The sequence below is a fragment of the Ursus arctos genome, unplaced genomic scaffold, assembly GCF_023065955.2.
Source record: "Ursus arctos isolate Adak ecotype North America unplaced genomic scaffold, UrsArc2.0 scaffold_28, whole genome shotgun sequence".
In the NCBI taxonomy this organism is placed as follows: domain Eukaryota; kingdom Metazoa; phylum Chordata; class Mammalia; order Carnivora; family Ursidae; genus Ursus; species Ursus arctos.
In genome coordinates, this window is record NW_026622963.1 from 36,847,935 (window position 1) to 36,872,931 (window position 24,997).

At 51.1% G+C, this 24,997-nt stretch overlaps 1 protein-coding gene across 4 annotated transcripts in view; it reads right to left on the reverse strand.

The window, feature by feature from the left end:
• Positions 1–24,997, reverse strand: part of IL16 (interleukin 16) — a 100,621-nt gene that overhangs the window by 68,354 nt on the left and 7,270 nt on the right. For 2 of the 4 annotated variants that reach the window (XM_044388449.3, XM_026510579.4), the window contains exon 2: positions 1,575–1,990. In XM_044388449.3, coding sequence (XP_044244384.1) covers positions 1,575–1,990 — 416 coding nt within the window. Of the gene's footprint in view, positions 1–1,574; positions 1,991–24,997 lie in introns of those variants that run through there. The other 2 variants (XM_044388450.3, XM_048220447.2) reach the window with 2 other exon arrangements.

The window sequence follows — 24,997 nt, forward strand, 5'->3', positions numbered from 1 at the left end:
GTTCACAGCTGTCCCCCCACCAGAAGAAGAGTTGTGCGAGGACGGGGACTGGGTCTGCTTGGCCCACAGGTCGGTGTTCTGCAAACACTCACTGAATGTGCTGATATCCAGTGCCAGAGACGCACTCCCTCTCTGTGAGCCTCCGACAGCCCCTTGGAGTGTAACTCCCTACTTCACTTTACATGAGATCCTTGAGGGCAGGGACTGGATCAGCACAGGGCCTGGGGTGGAACAGGTGCTCAGAGAGCACTTGTGCAATTAAATAGAGGCAAGGGAATAATCCGGTCTAGGCGTCTGTTGGAATCCCCAAGGGATTTTTGGATCTCATTCATCCGAGCTGCAGCCTGGACCGTGTGATCTCTTCGCTAATAAATGTGACTTTCAGCTGGTGGTTTGCATACTTGTCACATCACTCATGGCAAGCCAGGAGTCTGGCCAGGCTCCCCCAACCCCACTGGGATGCTGGTCCCTCCTCCTGTCCTATTGGGTGAGCTCAGGTCATACCAACGGAAGTCGGGTGGTGGGTGACGGAGCAGCCCGGGCTGGGTGAGGCCCTTGGGGAAGCTGCTTGTGAATGGAGATCACCGGGGCCTATCCCCTCTCTGGGGCCTGACCTGCAAACCTGCTATATAATGTTCCACGATAGTGTTTATTGTATACATGTTAAGCAATGGTTTTCCTCCGCAAGGAAGCAAGTCGTGCAAAGGTCCTGGATCCCCTCCACTGGGACTGGAATGCCTTCTCCACTTTCTGTTGACAATCATGTGACTGTGCCAGTAGGGTGTGGGAGAAACCCTTCCCGGCTGGCCCCTGGCGGGGTAAGTTGCATGAGCTCCAAGATTCTAGGCTGCTTGGACCCTTGAGAAATCCCACGTTGGATAGAAGGCTGAAGGCACAGCACTCAACAGAGAATAATTCAAGAGTAAAATACTTCAATTAGGCTCTATCCCCTGGTGCCTTGCAATTTCCATCTCGTCGTGATAACACCACTTGAAATATGCCCTAATGGAAGAGAAGGCATTCTGAATTTCGGCAGGTTTCCAATCACTACTTAGCTTCCCTCACCCCCTCACCTCTTGTCAGCTCCAGCAGTCACACCCGTGTGGAAATTGGCAGGGGCACCTGGAAAACACTCGCGATCGGCACTCAGGGAGCAAACGCGCTGATCCTCTCGTCCTTGCCCTGAGTGACATAAGGTCTGCTCCTCGCCCAGGCCTTGTAGGTCAGTGACCTGAGCTGCAAGCATATGCCAGAGAGGGCCTGCCTGAGATGAGAACTGGCCAGTATACTGACCATGGCCCTTCTCATTTTTCAGCAGGGACCCAGGCTCAGTTTACCTCCCATGCACACGGCATCTCACTGAATCTCTCAAGTGAGAAGGTTAACTGAGCCTGATTCACTACCATGCTCATTATCGTCATTCCAGTGAGCCCTGCCTCAACTTCTTCCTTGCTCTTGCTCAGAATTAGAACTCTGTGCCTTCCCGACCTCAGAGTAAAAGGGTTCAAAGACTGTCATTCAGAGCACCCAAAACCAACCACAGACTCTTCCAACCCCGCAAGTCCTGGGCATACCTTCATGAAGAATAGCCTCCTGCAGCTCTTGCCTCGATCACTCCCAGCTGCTTGGACTTGAGCCGCCTCAGAGGCCAGCGCTAGATCAGGAATGCTGCTGGGCCCAGCCTCCGACGTGTCTGCCAACTGCATAGACGAGTGGAAAATCCCCTCCTTGCCCTGGCCCAGGGAAATCTCAAAGGGATCGGGGTATTTCTCATCGGGGCTTGAGCCGTCATCACTGGTCCTAGCATTACAGAGCATCAGGGACCGGGAGATGGACCGGAGTTTGGTCGATTTCCTGCTCTTTCCAGAACGGCTGTGTGGGTCCATCCTCAGAGAGGAGGTGAAGCCGCCCTTCTTCTTCTCCTGATCTGTGGCTCCTGATCTGTGGCGGGTGGTGACCGGACTGGGCTTGGCCACCACTTCGTGCGTCCCTGGAGGAAAGAGGAAGCAGAAAGAGGCAGTGTGACTCGCTCCTGACGAGTGGAGCGGGACAGGAGGCCTGGAGCAGGGCCATGGGAGCCCGCAGGCAGGGCAGCTGGGGAGATCGTCCTTTGGTGGCACTGGCCCGCCCACGTGGGCTGCCACATGGGGCTCGGGGAACCCAAGTGTTTACCACCCCCTCCACTCCGAGAAACCAGAGCTTCTCTTTTCCAAACCCTCACTCTGCAGACAGGGAAACTGAGGCACGGAGATGGGAAACACAGACCCAAAGCCACGAAGTGCCATGGCAGAAAAGCAGCAATCAGAGTCACGGGAGGTCTTTAGAGATGACAGAGGTCCAAGCTTTGTGACATCTGTGCTCCCAACAAGTTTGCAGGGGCTCCGGTCTATGGAGCGGGTTCAGGGGGAAGGGGGCGAGGAGGTACCTGCCTGTCCCCTTGCACCACCCCTGGTGAGTCCTATAGCTTCTCCAGAGACACCCCAGAATCCAGGAGCCTGTCTGAGCACCGCTGTTGCCTCGTCCTCCTTTCCAGATGCAGAGCCTATGACCGGGTTAGGACTGTTGCCCGGTGCCGACCGGCCAGAGTCGATTGAGTGTAAGAGACGGTAACACATGGGAAAAGCCTATACACAGCAGGCACTTGGCAAACCCGTGCACTCTTCCCTGGACCCAGGGTCACACCCTGGCCCGGGCCCCCTGCTCCATTGGCCATCCCCACGGATCTCCATCTCACAGCCCGACAGAGGGAGGGCCGGCTTTCCACACTGGTCAACTCCGTCTCTCTGAGCCCAGCCCGCCCAGCTCGGTGCCACCATGAGGCCCCTCCCTTGGCTTCAGTTTCCGTGAGGCAGGTGGCAAAGGGGTCCATGCAGGGCTCCTGACCTGGGCCCAAGCCCCAAAGCAGAGCTGTTGCTAGAAGAGCAAACCGTGGGGCCACTGTGTGTGCACAGTCAGGGTGCAGTAAGGAAACGCAGAGACCTTCCAACATTTCCCTCACTAGAAGCCCTTTCAGAGCCCCTGCAAAGAGAATTTCTTCTTAAGACTGTTTTCAACACCCACATGGCACACATTGATTGTTTACTGTATCAGCCCTTTAATATTATTAGTTTATTCACCAACCATCTATAGCAACCAATAGCAGTGAATTAAAAAGAATGAACGAAAAAATATTGGAAAGCTTGCTATATGTCAGGCATGGCTCTTGATGCGTTAGTACAAATTAACCCGACATCGGTCCATGTCGTCAAGCCGCCCTCTCCCCAGGATCTCAAAGTCCTGTACTCCATGTGCGTCCATCTTAAGCAAGGGAGAACCGTCCACCACGGACGGAGCCAGCCCTTTGCTGAGCCCCATGCCTGGCTGCAGGGTGCTGAGCCCTGCAGGGGACACCCCCACCCCCGAGCGGACCGCTGCCATGGGACACCCGTGGCCGGCCCACGGGACCCCCGGCTCTGGCCAACAATTGCAGGGCATTTCCATACTTAGCCTGATCGTACATTCTCAATGACTATTTCAAAACTTTCCCTTCTTAGAAACTAAATTTCCCTCCCTCCCCAGCATAGAGAGAGAACGTCTCCTCCTGCTTCATGAAATGCAGAAGCTCTCAGAGAGCAATCCTCCCGGGTTTCTACCATCGAATTAGCACATGCATTTGCCATCCACACATACTCTCCACGCCCTTGGTGGTGGAACGCCCGCCCCCCCCCCCCCCATCTGTCCTCTGGCTCCCACTCCTCCCGAGTGTTGACGCATAGCAACAACAGAATAATAATAGCTAATATTTATTCAGAGCTTGATATGCCAGGCACTGTTCTAATTGCTTTTACTATTTCAGCCTCACAAAAATCTACGGTAGGCTCCATCAATATCCTCAATATCCTTTACAAAAAGGATCACCAAAGCACAGAGAGGTTAAGTCACTTGCTCGAGATCACACAGCTGGGGCTTGGTGACAGCAGGACTTAAACCAGGCAGTGAGACTCTGGAGCCTGCTCTTTCCCCCGGCTTCATGCTGACACTGATGACATCCCTCTCACGGGCGGATTACCTCATCTCTCCTCCCCACCGGGTCTCCAGCAACAGGGTGGAAGCATGCTCAGATTGCTTCTGGTTTTTAAAAACTATGTGTCGAGGGGTGCCTGGGTAGCTCAGCCAGTTCTTGATTTTGGCTCAGGTCATGGTCTCAAGGTCCTGAGATCGATCTCCGCGTTGGGCTCAGTGCTGGGCGTGGAGCCTGCTTAAGATTCTCTCTCTCCCTCCACCCCTCCCTTCCCCAACCTGCTCACGTGCACACGCTCTCTCTCTAGAAAAAAACAACTATGTGTCAATTCCACATCCTCCTCTTGTTATCTGCCTCTCTCTTATGCCCCTCATCTCTTCTTTTTTTCCCTTTGTCTTTTATTACAGTGAGAATACTTAACGTGAGATCTATCATCTTCACAGTGTTTAGGGGCACACACAGTGCTGCTATCCTCAACACCGCGTTGACAATGCAGCATTATGCCTTCGTATCTTCTTGAACGAGGGTTTTACACCCTGCACTTTCTCTCCTCATGCTCACCTCCCCTTCAAGCCACAACCCACGTCTGCTTCCTTCCCCTGAAACCACTGAAACTCTCATTTTATCACTTCTGTGTTTTACGTGCCCCAAAGTCATGAACCCGGGTCCGGAGGGCACCGTCTGCTCGCCAAGAGCCTGCTTCGTTTTGAGAGGATTTGTTAAAACCAGACATGCAATGCTCCGATCTGTTGGCTGAAAAATACATAGAATTCAAGCTTTTTAGTGTTCTCTTTTTCCCTTCTCATTCCTCACCTTTACACCAGATGCCACCTTTCAAATCCAAATGGTAAACGCTCTCCTCCCTGCCATCATCCCCCAAACAGGCATTGTTTCGATTCTGTCAACTCAACTTCCCAGAACTAGTAACTCTCAATGCAAAGCTCACTATGAGTATTTATATATTTATATCCAAATTTCTTAGCATTTTGTTCAACTTCATTCAGACTCCCCACAGCTCACCTGGGCCTCATGGAGAAGGAAGGGTGTGTGTGTGTATGTGTGTGTGTGTGTGTGTGTGTGTACACGCATGCGTGTGTTTCTCATAGCCAGCCCTGGTCCATCATCCATTTGAAAAATTGAAAGATAATCAAAGTTTTGTGTTCAGATCCTTCTGGACATGCCCTGGTACTAAACCAGGAGGATACAAATGTGAACTTGCTGAGGGCCACTGCGTAGGGAGAGCTGCTGAGAGTAAAACTAACACGAAAGTACAGAACTCACAGAGATTGGGGGACAGGTGGGGAGCAGGAAAAGAGAAAGCAAGGAGGACAGAAGGAGTAAGAAGGATGAATTTAAATGATGTAATCTGAGCACCTAGAACCAGCCATACCTGATGCCACACTATGTATTCACATATGCAAGCTAATAGACTTCTCTTTGTGCCTAAAAAAAAGTCCTCTTAGAATAGTCGTTCTTCCATAAGAAATAGGGTGATCGGTAGGGGAAGAAAGGGATAAAGAAAGGGGGAATGCAACATGAGAGACTATGGACTATGGACTATGAGAAACAAACTGAGGGCCTCAGAGGGGAGGGGGGTGGGGGAATGGGACAGACCGGTGATGGGTAGTAAGGAGGGCACGTATTGCATGGTGCACTGGGTGTTATACGCAACTAATGAGTCATCGAACTTTACATCAGAAACCGGGGATGTACTGTATGGTGACTAGCATAATATAATAAAAAATCATTAAAAAAAAAAAGAATAGTTGTTCTTCTCTCTGATGCTACTGGCACACGAATGGAAAACAGTAACATCCAGGGACCAAGAGGCTTTTTAAAACTTTTATCCCACACCAAGCCTAGGACAGGAGCCAGTCACCTGCAGTCAAAGCTGAAACTCTGCCTTCCAGTGCCGGCCTCTCGTACAAAAGCCTCTGCATTCTTTTCCACCAAGCTCTGTCGCCATCTGCATGGATTCTTAGAATGCAAGCCCAATCCCCCTTCCCGTTCACATTCTCTCCCAGCCCACCATAGCTGTCCCAGCAAAGACAAGCTCCCTAGATGGGCATTTTCCAGGACACAAACATTTGGGTACATCGGGACCAGGTGCAAGGCTGTGCGCTTCTCTCAGTGGTGGAAAAATTGGCTACACGTGGGATTTAGGGGAGCGGACAGGTCAAATTCCTCTCTGGACGCTGTGCTAATCCCAGTGGACCATTTGCAGGAGAGCCTAATGAGTACTGTCAGGTTTTTAAAATAAGCTTTTCCAGAGGGAACCGAGACTTTCTGCAGCCTTGGCTCCCATGTGGGGTGGCAGGGGCCATGGGATGGGAGGCTGGTGATGTGCTGGCAAGGGGTTACCCCTGTGGTCCCGAGCAAAGATGTGTTTCAAAATGTGCCTTGTTTTTATGGAAAATGTAACAACGGAAGGGAATAATTGCAAAAGCGTTGTAGAGGAGTGGCCAGAATTGGACTTCGGTGGGAGACTGCTTTCCCTCTAGGCCTGGCATAGAGGGAGAGACAGAGAGAGAAGGGAGAGAGAATAATTGGAAACACAGTGCTGTGGTCACATGGTTCTGCTTAGCTTTGGTAATTGTGTTCAGGACATTGGAACCAGCCATGGCTCGTAATGGGAGCAAATGTCAGCAGAGCTTGGGGGCAAGCCCGTGCCTCTCCCTGGGTGCAGCAGCCTTCCAAAGGTCTTCAAGGCCTGGCCAGGGCCAGGATGTTGCCCCAGGCTCCACGAGTGTTTGCCAAGCTCTCGTAGGTTTTCCTTTGCCCCTAGTAAGTCCCCTGCAAGATGACCTCAGGGGTCTCTTCCAGAGGCTTCCCAGGGACGCACAGAGAAGTTTCCAGCATGGCTACCCCAATAGCACCAGCTGCTTTCACTTCCCGGCAGAAAAACCGAAAGGATTTGCTTTAGCCCAGGAAACGGCTCTCCCACTCCCTGGAGGCGTTTTCCTCCCAACGACTAGCTTATCCTCTACCCCTTCCACAGAGTGCTGGGCTGGGGGGGGGGTGTCCCCTCACACACACGAGGCCACTGCATCCCAAAGAGAGAGGAGGACTGACGCCCCGTCACGGTCCTCCGTGGGCCTCTAGACCCACCTTGGCCGCACTGTCATCCATATAGAAAATGCAAAGTCCAACACGATAAAACCAGTGCAAAGAAGTGGCTAGTTCCTCTTTTAAAGGAGTTTGAACAACTTGTGGACTGTGCCGGGGAGCAGGGTCAGTAAGCTCGCCCTCCCTCCTCCCTGCCTCCCTTCCCATTTGTTTCATTCAGCACTTGCCGAAAAAGCATGACGCGTCCGTGGCTGTGCTGGGCAGAGCTAACTCACTGGAGGAAAGGCCACAGTATTTCCATCTGGATAAAATACACTTAATTCACTGGAGAACTTTGAGAGGGTAAATAACCATATGCAGAAAAGGAAAACTAGCTGATAAAATGTGTTTCAAATTTCTGAATTCCCCGACAGTGTCTTATATCAAAGGCAATTTTTCAAGTTGGGTCACGTCGGCCCAGGGGGTGTTTTCTATCTTGAACTGAAGAGGGACTTGGAGGTAGGAGGAATGGAGGACCTGTGGCTGGGACTGTGGAGGACCCGTGTTGTGTGCGTGTCTGTACGCGGGCACAGGACCGGACAAAGGCACAGCATCTCTGGGCTGTTTCCCAGCTGGTACGTGAGCGGTCGTGTTGACCTCGTTCTCTCCCTCCTCTGGTACCTCCTGGAGTGGAGAGACGATGTCTCCTAATTTTGTGTCCCCAGAGCTCTGCTAGGGCTTGGCCGAGTAGGGGCATCATGTGCAAGGAATGAATGAATGGTGGGTGAGCGTCTCAAAGGCCCCTTTCAACTAAGCTTTCCCACTCCAGGCTAAGGCGAAGTGTGTGATGGTTAATTTTATGTGTCAGCCCAAGTAGGGATCGCTGGTCAAACATTATTTCCAGGTGCGTCTGTGAGAGTGTTTCCAGAAGAGATGAGCATTTGAAGGTAGACTGAGTAAAGGGTGGGCACCATCCAATCCATCATCCTTGAGGGCCTGCACAGAACAACAGGCAGAGGAAGGGAGAATGTGCTCAGCAGAAGCTGGGACAGATGCCATCTTCTCCCGCCCTGGGGTGTGGGTGTCAGCACTTCCGGTTCTTGAGCCTTTGGCCTCGGACCGGGGCTTACACCGTTGGCTGCCCTGGTTCTCAGAGGCTGTGGGCTTGATGTAGAGTGCACCCCCCGGTTCCTCTGGGCCTCTAGCTTGTAGGTGGCAGATCGTGGGACTTCTCCATAACTGTGTGAGCCAACCCTTCAGAATACATCTCTTTCTTTATATTTCTCTCTCTCTCTCATCCATCCATCCATCCACCCACCCACCCGTTGGTTCTGTGGCTCTGGAGAACCCTGACTAATGCGCCAGGGAAAACACCCCACCTATGACCACAGAACGAAGGACTCCAGGTAGCGGCTGACATCACAGTGACAAGGAGCCCCAGTGGGCTGCACCTCAGAGTAGATGACAAGTCCGAGCCACCAGAAACACATTTTGGAAACTGCTTCTCTGGAAGAGCCTAGAAGGTGTGTAAGACCCTGAGAGGCGCCCCTCACCTTCCAGCACTCTGGAAGGTCATCTCAGCCACCAACGTGCAGGCACGAGTGGGGTCATCAGGATGCCCTCCCCAACACCCAGGCCTCTGAGACAAAGGACAGAGCGGGACAGGACTTCCCCCTTAATATGTATCCCCCCCGATGTAGTAAAGGCTGGAGATACAGTTCATGTCAAGAAGTATCCGGATACATTCAAGAAAGGCACGTCAACCCGTCACCGTTCGGAAGGGATGGGCTAAGGTTACTCCTCATGAAGTCCCAGTGCCTGGAACAGGGCTTCGCACGCGGGACACGCGCAGGAAGTGCCATCACGCAAAGCCACACACAACGGGGTTTGTCACTGGGTAGAGGGACAGGCAGGAGCACAGAGGTCCTGTGCAGCCCCAAGCGAGGCATGCAGCCCCTTCACGGCGTAGCTGACGGCCCACAGAGTGGAGACGACCATGCTAGCCCCCGAGAAAACCGAGGGAAGTACTCCCAGGAGGTACTGAGCTGAATGCCTGACACAGACAATGGACCAAAAAAAAAAAAAAAAAATTCACTCAAAAAAAAAAAAAAGCAAAAAAGTGGAAACAATCTAAATGTGCATCAGTGAGAGATGGTGTTAAATTTTCTACGGTCCGTCACACCGCGGAGCATTGTGCAGCCAATAGTAGGGATACAATAAACCCCCGTCTGTGGGCATGGAAAAGGGCCGCCATATATCGCAATGCTAAGAAACTGTGCAATGGTTCTAGAGACTAGTTCTGTTTACAAAAATGGACTCATATTAATGAACACAAACCGGTTGGTAATTTTTTTGGAGGGTGCGTAAAGTGCTAGGGGATGGTCTTTACAGAAAGCTTTTCCTTCATACTTCATAATTCCTTTGCCTGATTTTTTTTTTACATCATATATCACACCTTTAACCAGAAAAATAAAGCTTCCTGTTTTGAGGAACAAAACGGAAATTTATGGTTAATTTTTGCCAACAAGTAGTTCTGTTAACTTTACAGTGATTTTCTCAGGCTCTTAAATATCTGGTTGAAATTTTTAAGATTGCCTGGGATTTACAGATGAACTTAGGGAGAAAGTCTCCCCATCTGAGAACATTTCTTAAATTTTTAAAACTTTTCTTTTAAAGCAAATTTTATATTTGTCATGTAGGTTCTAAATATCTCTAATTACCTTTATTTCCCAGGGCTTTTCTTTCTATTTTGAGTGGAACCATGTAAAATATATTTTCTAGTTGGGTATTGTTTATACGTAAGTAAGTCAAGGGTTTTGCCTTTTTATCTCTAATTGGCAACCTCGTAGATCTCAATTTCCTCATACCCTAGTTCTTCAATAGCTTCTCTTGAGTTTCCAACTGATTCCAACTGAATGTTAAAAATTTGCTTCATTTAGGGGCACCTGGGCGGCTCAGTCAGTTAAGCGTCTGCCTTCGGCTCAGGTCATGATCTCAGGGTCCTGGGATCTAGCCCCATATCGGGCTCCCTACTCCTCAGGGAGTCTGCTTCTCCCTCTCCCCACTTGTGCTGTCTCTCTCTCTCTCTCAAATAAATAAATAAAGTCTTTTTTAAAAGTTTGCTTTGTTTAAAAATGCGTATGCTACTTATTTCATTTCATTTTTTAATATCACTGAAGTTTCCAGAACATTAGTAAACAATGGCACATAGAGGCATTCCACGTTTTTTTCTAGACAGTGATGGAAATTCCTGCAGCATTTTATGGTAAGTAGGATACTGACTGCTATATCAAGATAAAATTATTTTTTATTATGTTAAGGAAATATTCTACTAATTGTAACTCGGGCAGCATTTTCACCGAGAATGGGTGTTGTTTATTAAATGCTGTCTCAGCTCCTTGGCCTGCACATGTATCTTTCCTTTTCTGGTTTGTCAGTGGGAAGGAACCTGTGGCTGGCTTTTGTAGGACCGGGCTACCTGTGTTTGGGTGTTTTTTTCAAGTCCCACTGGCTCACAACATGCAATTCTTTTACTAAACCCCTGGACTCGCTTTGCCCGTATTTTGTTTGGGATTTTTGTATCTGTGTCCACAAACAGAAACAACCCGTCGTCACCCCATGTCGTGCCGGCATTCTAAAAGATCTGGGAAGCCAATATCCCTTCCTACCCTCTGAAAAAGTTGGATATTTTAAAATACGTCTAGTAGAAGCTTGAAATCGTTTTTCTGTAAAACCTTCTGGTCCCGGCACCACTTTTAAGGTGGTTCTTTGAAACTCTCCTTGGTTATTGGACTCCTCAATTTTTAAAAAATCTTTTCCTTTGTCCGTTTTGAACACATGATTTTCAAGTTTATTAGCATGGAGTTGCCCGTTAATTTGCAAAGTTTTCTGGAACTCTGTGCGCGGGCTGTGGGTCGCCCTCCTCTCCGCAAACATCTACTCTTTCCGGTTTGCTCTCCGTCTCATTTAGTTCCGCTTGAGTTTTACTCCTTTTTTCCCCCCCTCTGTTTCTTATATTTTCTTTTTCTACCTTCCAGAGCTTAATGTTTGGTTTCCTCAAATCCTTTCTTTCTATTTCAGAGAGGACAGCATCCCTGCAGTAGTTACCTGGTCTGGCTTTAGAGTCCAGCTCGACTCAGTCCACTGGGTTCAAATGCCAGTGCAATTATTTACTCAGTGTCTGACCTTGAACGTCCGCTTGACCTTTCCGTGACTCTGTCTCATTATTCATAAAATGCAGACGATTGTAGTAGCCACCCCAGGGAACTTTGTGAGAATGAATTAAAATACTGGATGTCCACCCCTTAACACAGTTTATTGGCTGCTTGTGATTACCAGTACTGCCGTCATCATCATCCTCGTTTAAAGCTAGAAATTCTCCTCTGAATGTCTCTGTGGCCACAACCCCATGAATTTTGAAGCATGACGTTCAATTGTTGTTTTGTAAATTGGTCTGTAATTGTAGTTTTGATTTCCAGCTTAGACTCGGTTCTGCAAGGGACTGCTGTTGTCCTTGTTCATGTCTTATGGTCAAATCACCAAGATGTAGCCTTGCTGTTCTTATAATTTTTTTATTAGAAAATTCCAGTTTAATTGCATCGTCGCCACAGGATGTGTCCTGGACATTTTTTACTTGGTGGAATTTATCGAGGTTTACTTTGCGAGCCGGTATGTGATGTGACTAAGTGTTTTAAATGTGGCGTGCACATTTCCAAAGAGTTAGAATTCTGTTTGGAACTTCAAGGATGTATATATACAAATGTGATATTAAAATACATGTACATAAAGATATATCCAATCTTGTAAGTCACGTAATTCAACACCTCGATTTCCTGACTGATAGCTCTTCTAATTAATCTGATAAGGTTTAGACTGGCGAACATTCAAATCTGACACCGTGTTTCTAATAGTCCAAACATTTTTGTTTTGTATAGGTCAGTGACTTTATCGGATGCTTAAAGTGCTCTGATGTTCCTGTCTCCATTGTGTGTTCTTCTTTGTATCACTTTGTAAGGGGTACTTCTTGATTTACCCCAATATTTATGTAGGTGGACAGAATTAACACTGCCACCCCACTTTCTTTTAATCTGCATTTGCTCCATGGATGCCCATCCCTGTACTTTTCATTTGATGCGATTTTGTTTTAAATGTGTCTCTTAAAAGTGGGATGTAACTAGATTGGGAGGGAGAATGTGCTTTTTTTTATTTTATTTTCATTTCTTTTTTAAGCTGAATCTGGGAGTCTTCCCTTTTTAAATATACAAATGACCCTTGAACAACATGGGGGCTAGGGGTCCGTATGACTCTTGACTCCCCGAGAACTTAGCTACTAACAGCCTACTGTCGACCAGAAGACTTACCAACAACATAAACAGCTGACTAGCACAAATTTTGTATGTTATATGTACCATAGATAGTACTCTTACAGTCACATAAGTTAGAGAAAAGACAATGTAGTTAAGAAAATGGTAAGGAAGAAAAAATCCATTTATACTACTGTTCTGTACTTTATTAGGAAAAAAATCCACATATATGTGAATCCACGTGGTTCAACCCCATGTTGTTCAAGGGTCAACCACGTGACTTCATACCTTATATCGTCTCTCATATAGCTCACACATATCTAATGTATAACCTTATGTCTTACATCTGAATCAAGACATCTTCCTTCTGCCATGTTTTCTCTTTGTGTGGCTCCTTGTTACCTCCTGTCCTTGCTTTCCGGGCCAGTTAATCAGTTACTCACTCTTTCTTGTCCTCCTTAATGACTGAGAGGTCATGCATTTTTAGATCACTGGCAGTTCCATCAAGAATCTTTGAGCATGATATTGGAGGCTCTATCTTCTCTCTTTGTCCATTCCAACTATGCTGCCATATCTGATGGGTCTTCCCTCACTTCCCCCCAGAATCCAACCTCCCAGTCTCCATGCTTCAGAGCACGTGACCGTCCAGGGGAGATGGTATGCCGTCGCTTTCCAGGAGTTTTTCTCATGTGTATCATCTCGGAATCCTGTTAGGAACACGACTGAAGTTTAACGTGATGGAAGTCTTCTTGGTGGCTCAGCTTCAGCTCTTCCGTCATCAGCCCAGTGGGCCCTTCTTGCACTGCTCCTTTCTGGAACCCTTGCTGGACCACTAACCTGTAAGTCTCCTGAGTGCCCCTGCCCCCTGGAGCCTACGGGCCCTGCACAGGCATTCCCCATGCCTCGCGTGCCCTTGGCCTCCCTTGATTGTGCTAGATTCCCACCACTCTTCATGCCCCATCCTTAGATAACACTTGTTCAGAAGAAATCCGCACCTCTGTCCAGACCCCCAGCACTGTCTTAGCTGGGGTGGATCTGTGCTCTCTGAGATTCTGACCCACAGCAGGCGTTTGTCCACTGTGCTCAGAGCTGGACCACCAGCCTGGCTCAGCCAGTGGCTCCTATCAGTCGCTCAATAAATATTTACTGAATGTGTGAGGATGCCTGCATTTAACGTGGAAAGGTGCTTCCTGGCCAGATAAAGTGTATAAAGTCGAGCTAAACATGCGCGGTAACTTCACCTGGACGACCTCTAACGGGGGACAATTAGTCCATTTAACCCCACCCCCAGACACACCGGTGAGCTGTCCATGCTATTTTGTATTTATTTTGACCATGAAGATACAGGGAATACTCTTCATGCATAGAGAAGAATTAGGTAGACTGTTTTTGTGCTACACAGACGTGGAAAAAAAAGTGTGTTGCAGGGCAATGTGTGTGTGTGTGTGTGTGTGTGTGTGTACATGGGTGTGTTTGGAAATAGAAAAATTCAGAATCCTCACCAACCTGTCATCAGGGATTATCTCTGAAGAACAGGCTGGGGGGTAGGGGACAACTGGTCACCCTATTCTACGAACCATAACATTTTTATGAAAAGTAAAACTTTCTAAAAGTGAAAATGCAAAGTGATGGTATAATAAATCCATAATCAATGTGTATACCTCACTTCATTACAACCTAAGAAGGAAGAAAGAAAAAAAACAGCAAAGAATTTAAAACACACAAACCCAAAGTAAGCCCTACTTCCAAGAGACCTGGGAAAGGGCTCAAAACACGCCCGGGGGCGAACAACTAAGACCCCTTCCTGGGGAGCCAGCCGCCGGGGTATTGAATTGACATCAGGGATCTCAAAGTCGGACTGAGAGGAGATTCAAAGAAAAGCAATATTACAGCTTTAAATTACCAGAGTTTTTGGCCTGCAAGAATTTTTCAGACTTTGTGGTCCAATTGCTGCCACTGTGTGTGTGTGTGTGTACGTGTGTGTGTGTGGGGGGGGTGATGACTGGTTTGGGTTTGCATTTTGGTAAATGACACATCATCTCTTTCAAGACTTTTTATTTCTCTCGACACACCCACACGCACATGCACACATAGACACACTTGTATTATCGGCATTTCCCAATCGGCTCAATGCACGGGGAGTAGGGAGCCGAGATTTGGCTCTAGGACACGAAGGGGTCTCCTGCTGCAGGGCCTGGACCCCGCAGCCCGGCGGGAGCTGGCCACTGAGTGCTCAGAGGACGAGGAGAAGGAAGGAGGAGAGGGAAGGCTCGTGAGGCTGGGGGCCTGCCCGCCCTCCCCGACCTTTCCATTGTCCTAGCTCTTCTGATGCCTTTAAGAAAAGGCAAGAACAGAAAGAAACAAACTCATGGCGCCCTTAGTCCGGGCTCTCTGCCTCGGATAAGGGGGACAAGGCCACCTTGTTGGAAGAGAAGATTGGGAATATTTTGGGCTTAAAATGCTCTCCCTACACAACTCCATTCCAAACCCTATCCATTGTTTTCTGAAACTTTGTAAATCCTCTCTCACCGTAAGAATTTACATCTCGCATCATAATACATACCACATAAACACATATAAGATGCGTATGTGTATCAATGTTTATAAACATAAATATATATAACTAAAACAAGAGTTTCACGAAACAACACCCTAGCTATGGTGTAGCGAAGTGAACACAGGACAGAGGTGATATGAAACATGGTTTCGCTTGGAACCTGATACGTTCTTATACACTCTTTTTTTTACTTTTAAAAAACAATGCTGGTCTCAAAGCACTAAATTGATTTCCAGTGCACTAGTGGGTCTCGTTTGAAATCTACGCTTCTCAAGTGTTCTCTGATGTCCCACAGCAGTTTCATACGGGAGTATTAGCTCCATTCTTCTGAGCCACTGAATCCCTTCGTGTACCCTGCAATTTCCCTGCATCGCTGGTCTTGCCTTGGATTTAGGATCTGGGACAGATTCTGAACTTCCCTCTCCTACTCTTTCATTGCAGATGGAGGAAGGAGGGGGCTCGTGTTTGCTCCAGCTTTGCTCTGCCAGAGGAGGGCTGCTGGGGGCCACAGGGAGCCCGCACTGGGCCGGCTGTCCCCGCAGTGAGGTCCGTGGCGGCCACCTCCAGCTGACCAGGGAGCAGCCACGTCCCAGCTGCTGGAAGAGCCGAGAGAGCGTTTCTGGATGGCTGTTCAGGCAGGCCTCCGAGCAAGACCTATGGAGAGCCCGTCTGAGGGTGGTCCCAGCTCCTGGGCCCCGTGTAGCGGCACGGCCAGCCCTGAGCCCCACGCCCAGGGCACACCCCGCCCTCCGGTATCTCCAAGAGTGGCGAGCATGGCCGCTCCCCTGGGCTCTGGCTGCCCCCGGAGGCCTGTCCTCTACACATTGTGCTCAGCCCCTCGTTTGCTATGCAATCTCTCCTGCAGAGACCGTCGGCGTTTCTGCCATATGCTGGGCAACCTTGACTAGCTTGCAGGACCCACCGACATCGGTCCTTCCTTTGGCTGGAATCCAAGAGAAAAACTTGAAATGCATTCCTGTTCCAAGCTGCCTTCTTAACCATACTCCAAGCTCTTAGAACGGTTTGTTTAGTTTGCCTCCCCGGATATTTTTTGTGCCCATGGATATGAGTGTGTCACTATCCGCACTAATCTGTGGCTTAGGATCAAAAAACTCTTACATGTGAAAATTTGTTGCCAACCCAAGTGGGCAGTGTAAATACCAGGTAATACAACTGTAATACGACTGTTACAGTTAAGGTGATGTCGATGTTGTTATCCACTTGTTTAGGCAACAAGTAGCGTCCTGAGACTCACCGAGCCAGGCACAGGAGGAAGGCACGGGCTTCTCAGGCTGCTGGAGAAGACAGGTGGGGTGGGGACCAGTCCCAGAGTGGGAAGGGTCCTAACACAGGTTTGAATCGAGAGCCACCGTCTGCAGTGACTTGCTAAATGGCCTCACCAAGGAATCAGCCCGTGAGCTGGGGCTGGAAAGATGAAGGAGGGTTTTCCACCTGGAGAAAGGAAGGCAGAAGGCTCGAGAGAACGTATTTCAAGTCACGAGAAGAGCACGCACAAAGGCAGGAAGCCTTAAAAGACCCTTCTGTCTTTGTATCAGAGCAAATCTCTTGGCGGCCCTGGAGCCCTGGGGGTGTAAGCGGGGAGCAAAGAGACCGAATCGCCAACTCGGGCTGATGAGACGGAGGGGCCGTTAAGGAACAAAGACCCCATTGTGCTGATGAGTGGATTTCAGTTCTGGGTGCACCCTCCCTGCTTCACCCCCAAATCCTGGGGTCACCGCTAGGCCCCGGAGAAGGGTGGGGGGGCAGGCACACTCCCGGCCTGCTTTCTGCCTGAACAATTCTGCTTTTGGCTGTATACATATGAGTTCTCATGAAAGATTTCAGTTCTGAAGAGGTTCCCATGGACAGAAAGAGCTAGAAAACACCTGCTCTAGGTAATTATAACCCAACATTTCACCCAGTAAAGATACGACCATCTGTGCTTAGTACATGCAGACATTTGCTAGGCACGTAGCAGAGCAGTCAAGAGTGTAGATTTGGAGTCAGACCAGGGTTAAGGTCCTGGAGTGCCCCTTTCTAGCCGAGCGATCCTTGGCAAGTCTCCGTTCTGGGGACACACGACCTAAGCCAGCGGTGCTGAGAGGCTCAAGCAAGATGCCCACACGCAAAGATTCTAGAGCAGAGCCTGGGGCGGGAAGACGCCCAGGGACTGGCTGGGGAATTGGGTATGACGGATGAGCATCCTGGGGGCTGAAGAAATCAAGAGCAGGGGCTTCGAGGAGGCGTCTGGCCCACGCTGATAGCTCCTGTCCTCATCCCATCTGGAGGATAGGAGGGGCCCTCTGCCAGGACTGTAAATGCTGAGCAGCCCTTAACAGCAGGACACCAAGGGAGAGCCGAGGAGAGGGCAAGGGTGGAACGCTCCTCTCCTGCCCAGGGGTCTGGGAAAAGGGCAGGACTGCCAGACAGCGGCTCCCCGTGCTGCCTTGGGGCCGGGCTCCTGGGACACAGGTGCTGCCCTTGGGGGACTCAGCCTGAAGCGAGGGGGTTTCCTTTGTCAAGAGAATGAGGGGCGGATGCTTCCCTGTGTCCATGGAGAGAAGGAGACCTGCTGGGATGCTACATCCTCCCACAAAGAAGCAAGCGCGCTCACCTGCAAGGACCGCCTGCCCGGGGAAGTGGTGGTGGGACCCCGACTACGACAGTGGAGTGACTGACGGGCAGAGAGACCGCCCTTCCCGTGATCAAGGTCAGAGATGCCCAAGCTCCCCGTGCACCTAGGAGAGGAGGAGCCTGGCAGCAGCTGGAAACCCTCCTCCAGGTGCCTCGGCGTCTGTCTATCCCTCTCCCTTCTGCTTCCTGCTGCAGCGCCTGCACCGAGGGGGAGGTCCCTCAGCCCGATGTCCCAAAACCAGAGGCTCCCGGGGATGCACAGCAAGGGCAGGGGACACGGAAGCCCCTAACCACCCCCCCCCCCCCCGAAGCTGCTTCCTCCTCGTGTCACAGAGCACCATGGTGGCACACGACTCCGAGCCAAGCGTTCTGGCTTCGGTTCCTGCTCCCGCCCCAACACAGCTTCCAGATAGGACATTAAGTCCCTCCCAACCAAGACCCTCCCCCAGGGGGGTCAGAGAGCCCAGCCTCCTGGTCAGAGCAGAACGCTCACTCACCTGGGCCCACCTACCTGCCCGCACAAAGTCCCCAGAGCAGCCACCTCTCCTGATTCGCTCTCTAACCGCCCAGCGGAGGTCGAGACACCATCGATCCGGGACAGCCTAGGGCTCCGGCCCGGGTCAGAGCCGGCAGAGCCTGAAAAGTGGACTTCCTCCCTCACACAGACGCCGGTCTCTGGGTCTGATCTCAGGCCCCGATGGCTGGGCTGCTCTGAGTCAGACGCTGCCTTCACCACCTGCTCTGGACAGGTGACTCGGGCAAATGTGTCCAACCTGGCATGAGTTTGCTCAGAGACTCCCGACCTGAGCCATCTGATTGCTCCACGTGAAAAGCCTTGGTCCGATGGGGCGGCTGCCAGTGCCAGGCAGCTCAGCCCTGGAAGAGTCCACCATCTGCTGGGCTGGAGAGAACACCCGGGAGGCCAGCCCAACCCAGGACCCCAGAAACCCAGCAAGGCTCCTTATTCCTGGCCTTGCCTTCCTTGGACAACCTGGGGAGGCTGGGAGGCTGGGAGGGTATCAAACACGACTCCGGGCGTGCACTGCACCTGCCACACGGCTAGGAGCTTTACGGAACCGTCCGCTCACACGGTCTCGCCACCGATCTAGCAAATCTCATCAGACCCATCTTGCAGGTGAAAAATATCACTGCACAAAAATTCGTGGCGCACCAAGGCCTGGTGACCTTGGGTCACAGCCCATCGCTGGCTCAGCAAAGTCCAGCAACTTCCCCGAGGTCGCCCGGCCAGGATCCTGAACCCAGATCTGCCCAACACCAAAGCCCACACTCCTTCTATGACGCTACATCACCTCTGTCCCTGACACAAAACCTGGCTCTCAGAAGCAGGAACTACTGCGACTCAGTGCCTCTCAAGTTCTGCTCCCCAAGCCAGTGGCATCAGCACCAGCAGCTAGAAATGCAGATTCTCAGGCGGGGCCCGAGTCCCCGTGAATCGGAGACTGGCACTGTGCTTCGGCCAAGCCCAGCAGGGGATGCAAGCTTGCGAGCCCAGGACATAACGTGCACAGAGCGTGTGGACTGCCACAGCACGAAGGGACAAAAGGCGCGTCTGTGTCTGCTAGCGGGATGATTGCCTTGTGACCGGGGCGCTTTCCCCCCACGTGTCCCCTTGCAGGGCACAGTCTAAGGGTGGCATTCAGCCCATCTGCCCCCTAAAGAGCCTCCCCGCCGCGTGTCCTCAGCACAGCCTCTGTGAGCTGCTTGCCTGCGCCAGGCCGGGACGTCTGGGCGGCCCTCTGTTCTAAGAGAGGAATGTACTCCGGTCGCCCCCGGCAACTGTTTTGGGGCTTCCTGGGGGCTTTAATGAGGGTGTAGGTGTGTCTCGTGGGAAGCCCTTGGAATTCCACGCGGGGCTGCGGAGGTCCAGCCTCTGCCAAGGCAGCCAGGCCCACGGTCGCAGGGAGGCACATTGAAGACAGAGCTGTCTTTGTTGGTGGGTGTGGGGGACTGTTGCACATTGCAGGGCTGAGTCCGGAAGGCAGCAGAGAAGGAACTTCTCAAGGGCAGGGGTGGAGGCCTCGGTCAGTGATATCTTCACATGCAGACTCTCGCCATTCCCTGGGCTCAGTGCAGTTGGGGCTCCGGCCCAGGCACCAGCTCCTAGGGCTGTCTCGCTCTGGCAGAAGGGCTGGGACTGATGCAGTACCCCAGGCCTCTGGAGACGAGCCTCACCCTTCCCAGACTCCACCTCCTCCCTCCTACACCAAGCCTAAGCCCCCCACCCCTGGGCCCTGTTACGCGTGCCTGAATCCAGTTCCCTCCTTGTCCTACTCTCAGATGACCTGTCTTGCTTAACCATCAGAAGGGGAACTCATTAACCCAGTTCCCTCCTTGTCCTACTATCAGATGACCTGCCTTGCCTAACCATCAGAAGGTGAACTCATTAATCCAGTTCCCTCCTTGTCCTACTATCAGATGACCTGTCTTGCTTAACCATCAGAAGGTGAACTCATTAATCCAGTTCCCTCCTTGTCCTACTATCAGATGACCTGCCTTGCTTAACCATCAGAAGGGGAACTCATTAATCCAGTTCCCTCCTTGTCCTACTATCAGATGACCTGTCTTGCTTAACCATCAGAAGGGGAACTCATTAATCCAGTCCCTCCTTGTCCTACTATCAGATGACCTGTCTTGCTTAACCATCAGAAGGGGAACTCATTAATCCAGTTCCCTCCTTGTCCTACTATCAGATGACCTGTCTTGCTTAACCATCAGAAGGGGAACTCATTAATCCAGTTCCCTCCTTGTCCTACTATCAGATGACCTGCCTTGCTTAACCATCAGAAGGGGAACTCATTAATCCAGTCCCTCCTTGTCCTACTATCAGATGACCTGTCTTGCTTAACCATCAGAAGGGGAACTCATTAATCCAGTTCCCTCCTTGTCCTACTATCAGATGACCTGTCTTGCTTAACCATCAGAAGGGGAACTCATTAATCCAGTTCCCTCCTTGTCCTACTATCAGATGACCTGTCTTGCTTAACCATCAGAAGGGGAACTCATTAATCCAGTTCCCTCCTTGTCCTACTATCAGATGACCTGTCTTGCTTAACCATCAGAAGGGGAACTCATTAACCCAGTTCCCTCCTTGTCCTACTATCAGATGACCTGCCTTGCCTAACCATCAGAAGGGGAACTCATTAATCCAGTTCCCTCCTTGTCCTACTATCAGATGACCTGTCTTGCTTAACCATCAGAAGGGGAACTCATTAATCCAGTTCCCTCCTTGTCCTACTATCAGATGACCTGTCTTGCCTAACCATCAGAAGGTGAACTCATTAATCCAGTTCCCTCCTTGTCCTACTATCAGATGACCTGTCTTGCTTAACCATCAGAAGGGGAACTCATTAATCCAGTTCCCTCCTTGTCCTACTCTCAGATGACCTGTCTTGCTTAACCATCAGAAGGGGAACTCATTAATCCAGTTCCCTCCTTGTCCTACTATCAGATGACCTGTCTTGCTTAACCATCAGAAGGGGAACTCATTAATCCAGTTCCCTCCTTGTCCTACTATCAGATGACCTGTCTTGCTTAACCATCAGAAGGTGAACTCATTAACCCAGTTCCCTCCTTGTCCTACTATCAGATGACCTGTCTTGCTTAACCATCAGAAGGGGAACTCATTAATCCAGTTCCCTCCTTGTCCTACTCTCAGATGACCTGTCTTGCTTAACCATCAGAAGGGGAACTCATTAATCCAGTTCCCTCCTTGTCCTACTATCAGATGACCTGCCTTGCTTAACCATCAGAAGGGGAACTCATTAATCCAGTTCCCTCCTTGTCCTACTCTCAGATGACCTGTCTTGCTTAACCATCAGAAGGTGAACTCATTAATCCAGTTCCCTCCTTGTCCTACTCTCAGATGACCTGTCTTGCTTAACCATCAGAAGGGGAACTCATTAATCCAGTTCCCTCCTTGTCCTACTCTCAGATGACCTGTCTTGCTTAACCATCAGAAGGGGAACTCATTAATCCAGTTCCCTCCTTGTCCTACTCTCAGATGACCTGTCTTGCTTAACCATCAGAAGGGGAACTCATTAATCCAGTTCCCTCCTTGTCCTACTATCAGATGACCTGTCTTGCTTAACCATCAGAAGGGGAACTCATTAATCCAGTTCCCTCCTTGTCCTACTATCAGATGACCTGTCTTGCTTAACCATCAGAAGGGGAACTCATTAATCCAGTTCCCTCCTTGTCCTACTATCAGATGACCTGTCTTGCTTAACCATCAGAAGGGGAACTCATTAACCCAGTTCCCTCCTTGTCCTACTATCAGATGACCTGTCTTGCTTAACCATCAGAAGGGGAACTCATTAATCCAGTTCCCTCCTTGTCCTACTATCAGATGACCTGTCTTGCTTAACCATCAGAAGGTGAACTCATTAACCCAGTTCCCTCCTTGTCCTACTATCAGATGACCTGTCTTGCTTAACCATCAGAAGGTGAACTCATTCCAAAGTATGGATGAGATTCTGCCCAGACCGTTACGGACAGAGAGTGGTTTGCACCTCAGGGTGGAAACTATCGCATCCGTGCCCTCCAGGACCTCCTCCAGAAAAAGGACAGACTTCCCACAGCCGCCTAACACCCCACAGGCCAGCTCACAGTGCACCAGCAGAAGGGGGGGGAGAAGCTGGCGGGAGAGCTGGGGCAGCTGGTGTCTTGCCGCGCGCAGCCGAGGTCTTACCACGGGATCTTGGTCATGTCTCGGCTTTCGCTCGCTCATCGGCCAAATGGGATCAAAGACTCCGAGCACAGTGCTCCTGAGGGAAGGGCCCGTAGAAGAGGAAGCACCCCCAACGACACTGCACACATACGCCTTCCGTCTGCGTTTAATCTTCCCTTAGCATGAAAACGAGGTTCACCTCCACGTGCTCGCCTCTGCATCCTGGCACTCGCACACACGCACACGCTTGCACTCGCACACGCGCACACGTGTCTCCGTGGCACGAAGGCTGGCACACGTCTGCAGACCGCTGTCCGTGCCTTAGCCGCTGAGGAGCGCTCTTTCTTTCGACCCTGCCCTCAGCCCCACGGGGCAGGTTCAGTTTCTATACCCATTTCACAGATGCGGCGACCAGAACACGGGGACGGGCAGCTTGCCTTCCTGGGGCGCACAGCTGCTGGCGGCGGACCGGCATCTGAACCCCCATCCGTGGGCCTCGCACCCTTCAGATGCATCCACACTGCCCGTGGGGTCTGGGAAGACGCAGACATTCCGGGGTGGCGGGGTGGGCGGGGGGAGCCGCGCACCTGTTGTCCTTCCAGCCTGTGGAGCCCAGAAACCTTACCAAGCGATTCCGATGCCTGCTGAAGTCTCGCCGCCGACGCCCCGAACCCTAACGCACAGAGTAGGTCGGCATCGTGGCTGAGGCGCCCAGACCGCTCTGCATGTCGGCTCAGGAGTAGCGCCCCGGGGCCAGAGGCCTTTTGCCCCGGAGAGCGGGCATCTTCTGGGATTACACCAAGAGTTCTATTTATGCGGTGAGGTTTGATGTATTTCTCGTTAACTCTATGTCCACAGTTTCTTCTGATGCTTCCCCCCTTTTTTTACTTGTAAAAGTAATACACGTTTGCTATCGCAAGTCAAAATTTCAGAAGGCGAAACGAAAAGTGCGTCCTTTTTAAAATACCACGACGGGGTTCACGTGTGCTGGTCCAAGAGCAGCCGAATCCAGAGTTCCGCGCTTGGAGTCACAGCAGAGGCAGGACCGTGGCTTTGGCACCGGCCCCTCCGCAAGCTCTGGCTGGTCCCGTGCCCTTTCCGAGCCTCCCTGTTCTCTTCTGCATAATGGGAACAGCCATCCAGCAGCCTGACAGAGCTCCTGCGAGGTCCAAGCAAGGAGTCAACTAGGATTCTTTAAAAACCCTGAGGAACTCCTCACACTGCGAACTTGAGGTCGTGAGGACTGGACCAGAGGCCTTGCTTGCTGTGACAATTGTAGCTGACTTCTGCAGAGACCGTGTTGCGCTCCCTCCGGCCTTCTCTTCTCTCACTTGTCCGTGCTGGATGAGGCCCAGCACGTCGCTAATATGCCGTGTGATTAGGTCCGGCGGTTGCGGGCCGTCCCCGGGCCAACACCCCCCAAACCCACGTCTCCAGCCTTGGACCTGCTTCTGAGTTGGAAACTCTTTTTTCCTGCCACCTGCTCAGTGTCTCCACCTGGGGACTGACCAGGGCTCCCCAAAAGTCACGCCGCGAGCAGCACTCTTGATGTGCCCCACTTCCCAGCTCTTCCTCCCAGGCTCCACGTCTGGGGACTTGTCACCGTCATGCATTCATTTGCCAAAGTCCAAGAATTCGGGGCCAAGAGTGGAGAACGGGGGCCCTGAAGCTGGGATTCCTGCCCCGGCCAGAGGCAGAATCACAGGCAGGGAAGAAGGCACCTCCCTGGGGACTGGCCGCCTCCTCTGTAGGATGGTCCCCACTCTCGCACCTCTCTGACAGCGTTGCGGGAGGACTAAAGCTGTCAGGAATGAGCCCTCTGAGAGCCAGCGCTGGCTCGAATTAATCCTCATTCCTCCCTCTCTGACGTCCACGATCCACCAGATTTATTGGCCATTCCTGTTGGCTCTCCCCGCAGGAGACACCCCTAATGTATCCCCTTCCCCTCATCTCCGCTGCTGGGGGGCCTGAGTCCACTGCCCTGCGGCCCACCTGTCAGCCGGGCTCCGCGCTCCGGCTTGGGCCTCCACGTTCATGTCTACACCATGACCAGTCCTGGTTTCTAAAAACGTGACATAGATCGTGACACTCACCTGCAGAAAACCTGCGAAGGACTTTGCATTACTTTTCAAATTAAAAAAAAAAATTAAAGCTTTCCTCTTCAAGCAGTTTTCAGTTAATAGAAGAAGGGCACACACGTGCAGAGAGGTCCACACACTCCATGCACAGCTGATACCGTGTGCTACTGTGGCACGCCGTCACCACGGAGGAGTCAGTACTGAGACCCTGGTTTGGCCGAAATCCCATAGCTTACACTGGGCTCACTCTCTGTACCGTATGGTTCTGGGGATTTGGCAGGTGGGTAATGTCACAGCACCATCGGGAAAAGTGTACCACAGCCCTAAAGATGCCCTGGGCTCCATGTATTCATCCAAGACTTTGCATTGCTTTTTCCGAATCGCATTCCAATGGCTGAGCATGTCCCACAAGAGTTACGTGACCTCGCCCCTGTTCGTCTTCCCTTTCCTGAGCACACCGAGCCCACGTCACCCTAACGCATTGTCCAAACGGCTCCCTTCTGAGAAGGCTCTGCTTCCAGATCTTCATACAGCAGGCTCCTTCCTGCCTTGATATCCTAAATGTGGCCTTTCCTGTCCACTCCATCTACAGTAGCCCCCAGGCACTCCCTGGTACGCCTCCTTTTTCTTTCTTCATAGAACCTGTCACCATCTGAAGGTGCTGTTAGCCTGTTTCGGTACTTTGTGCATCAG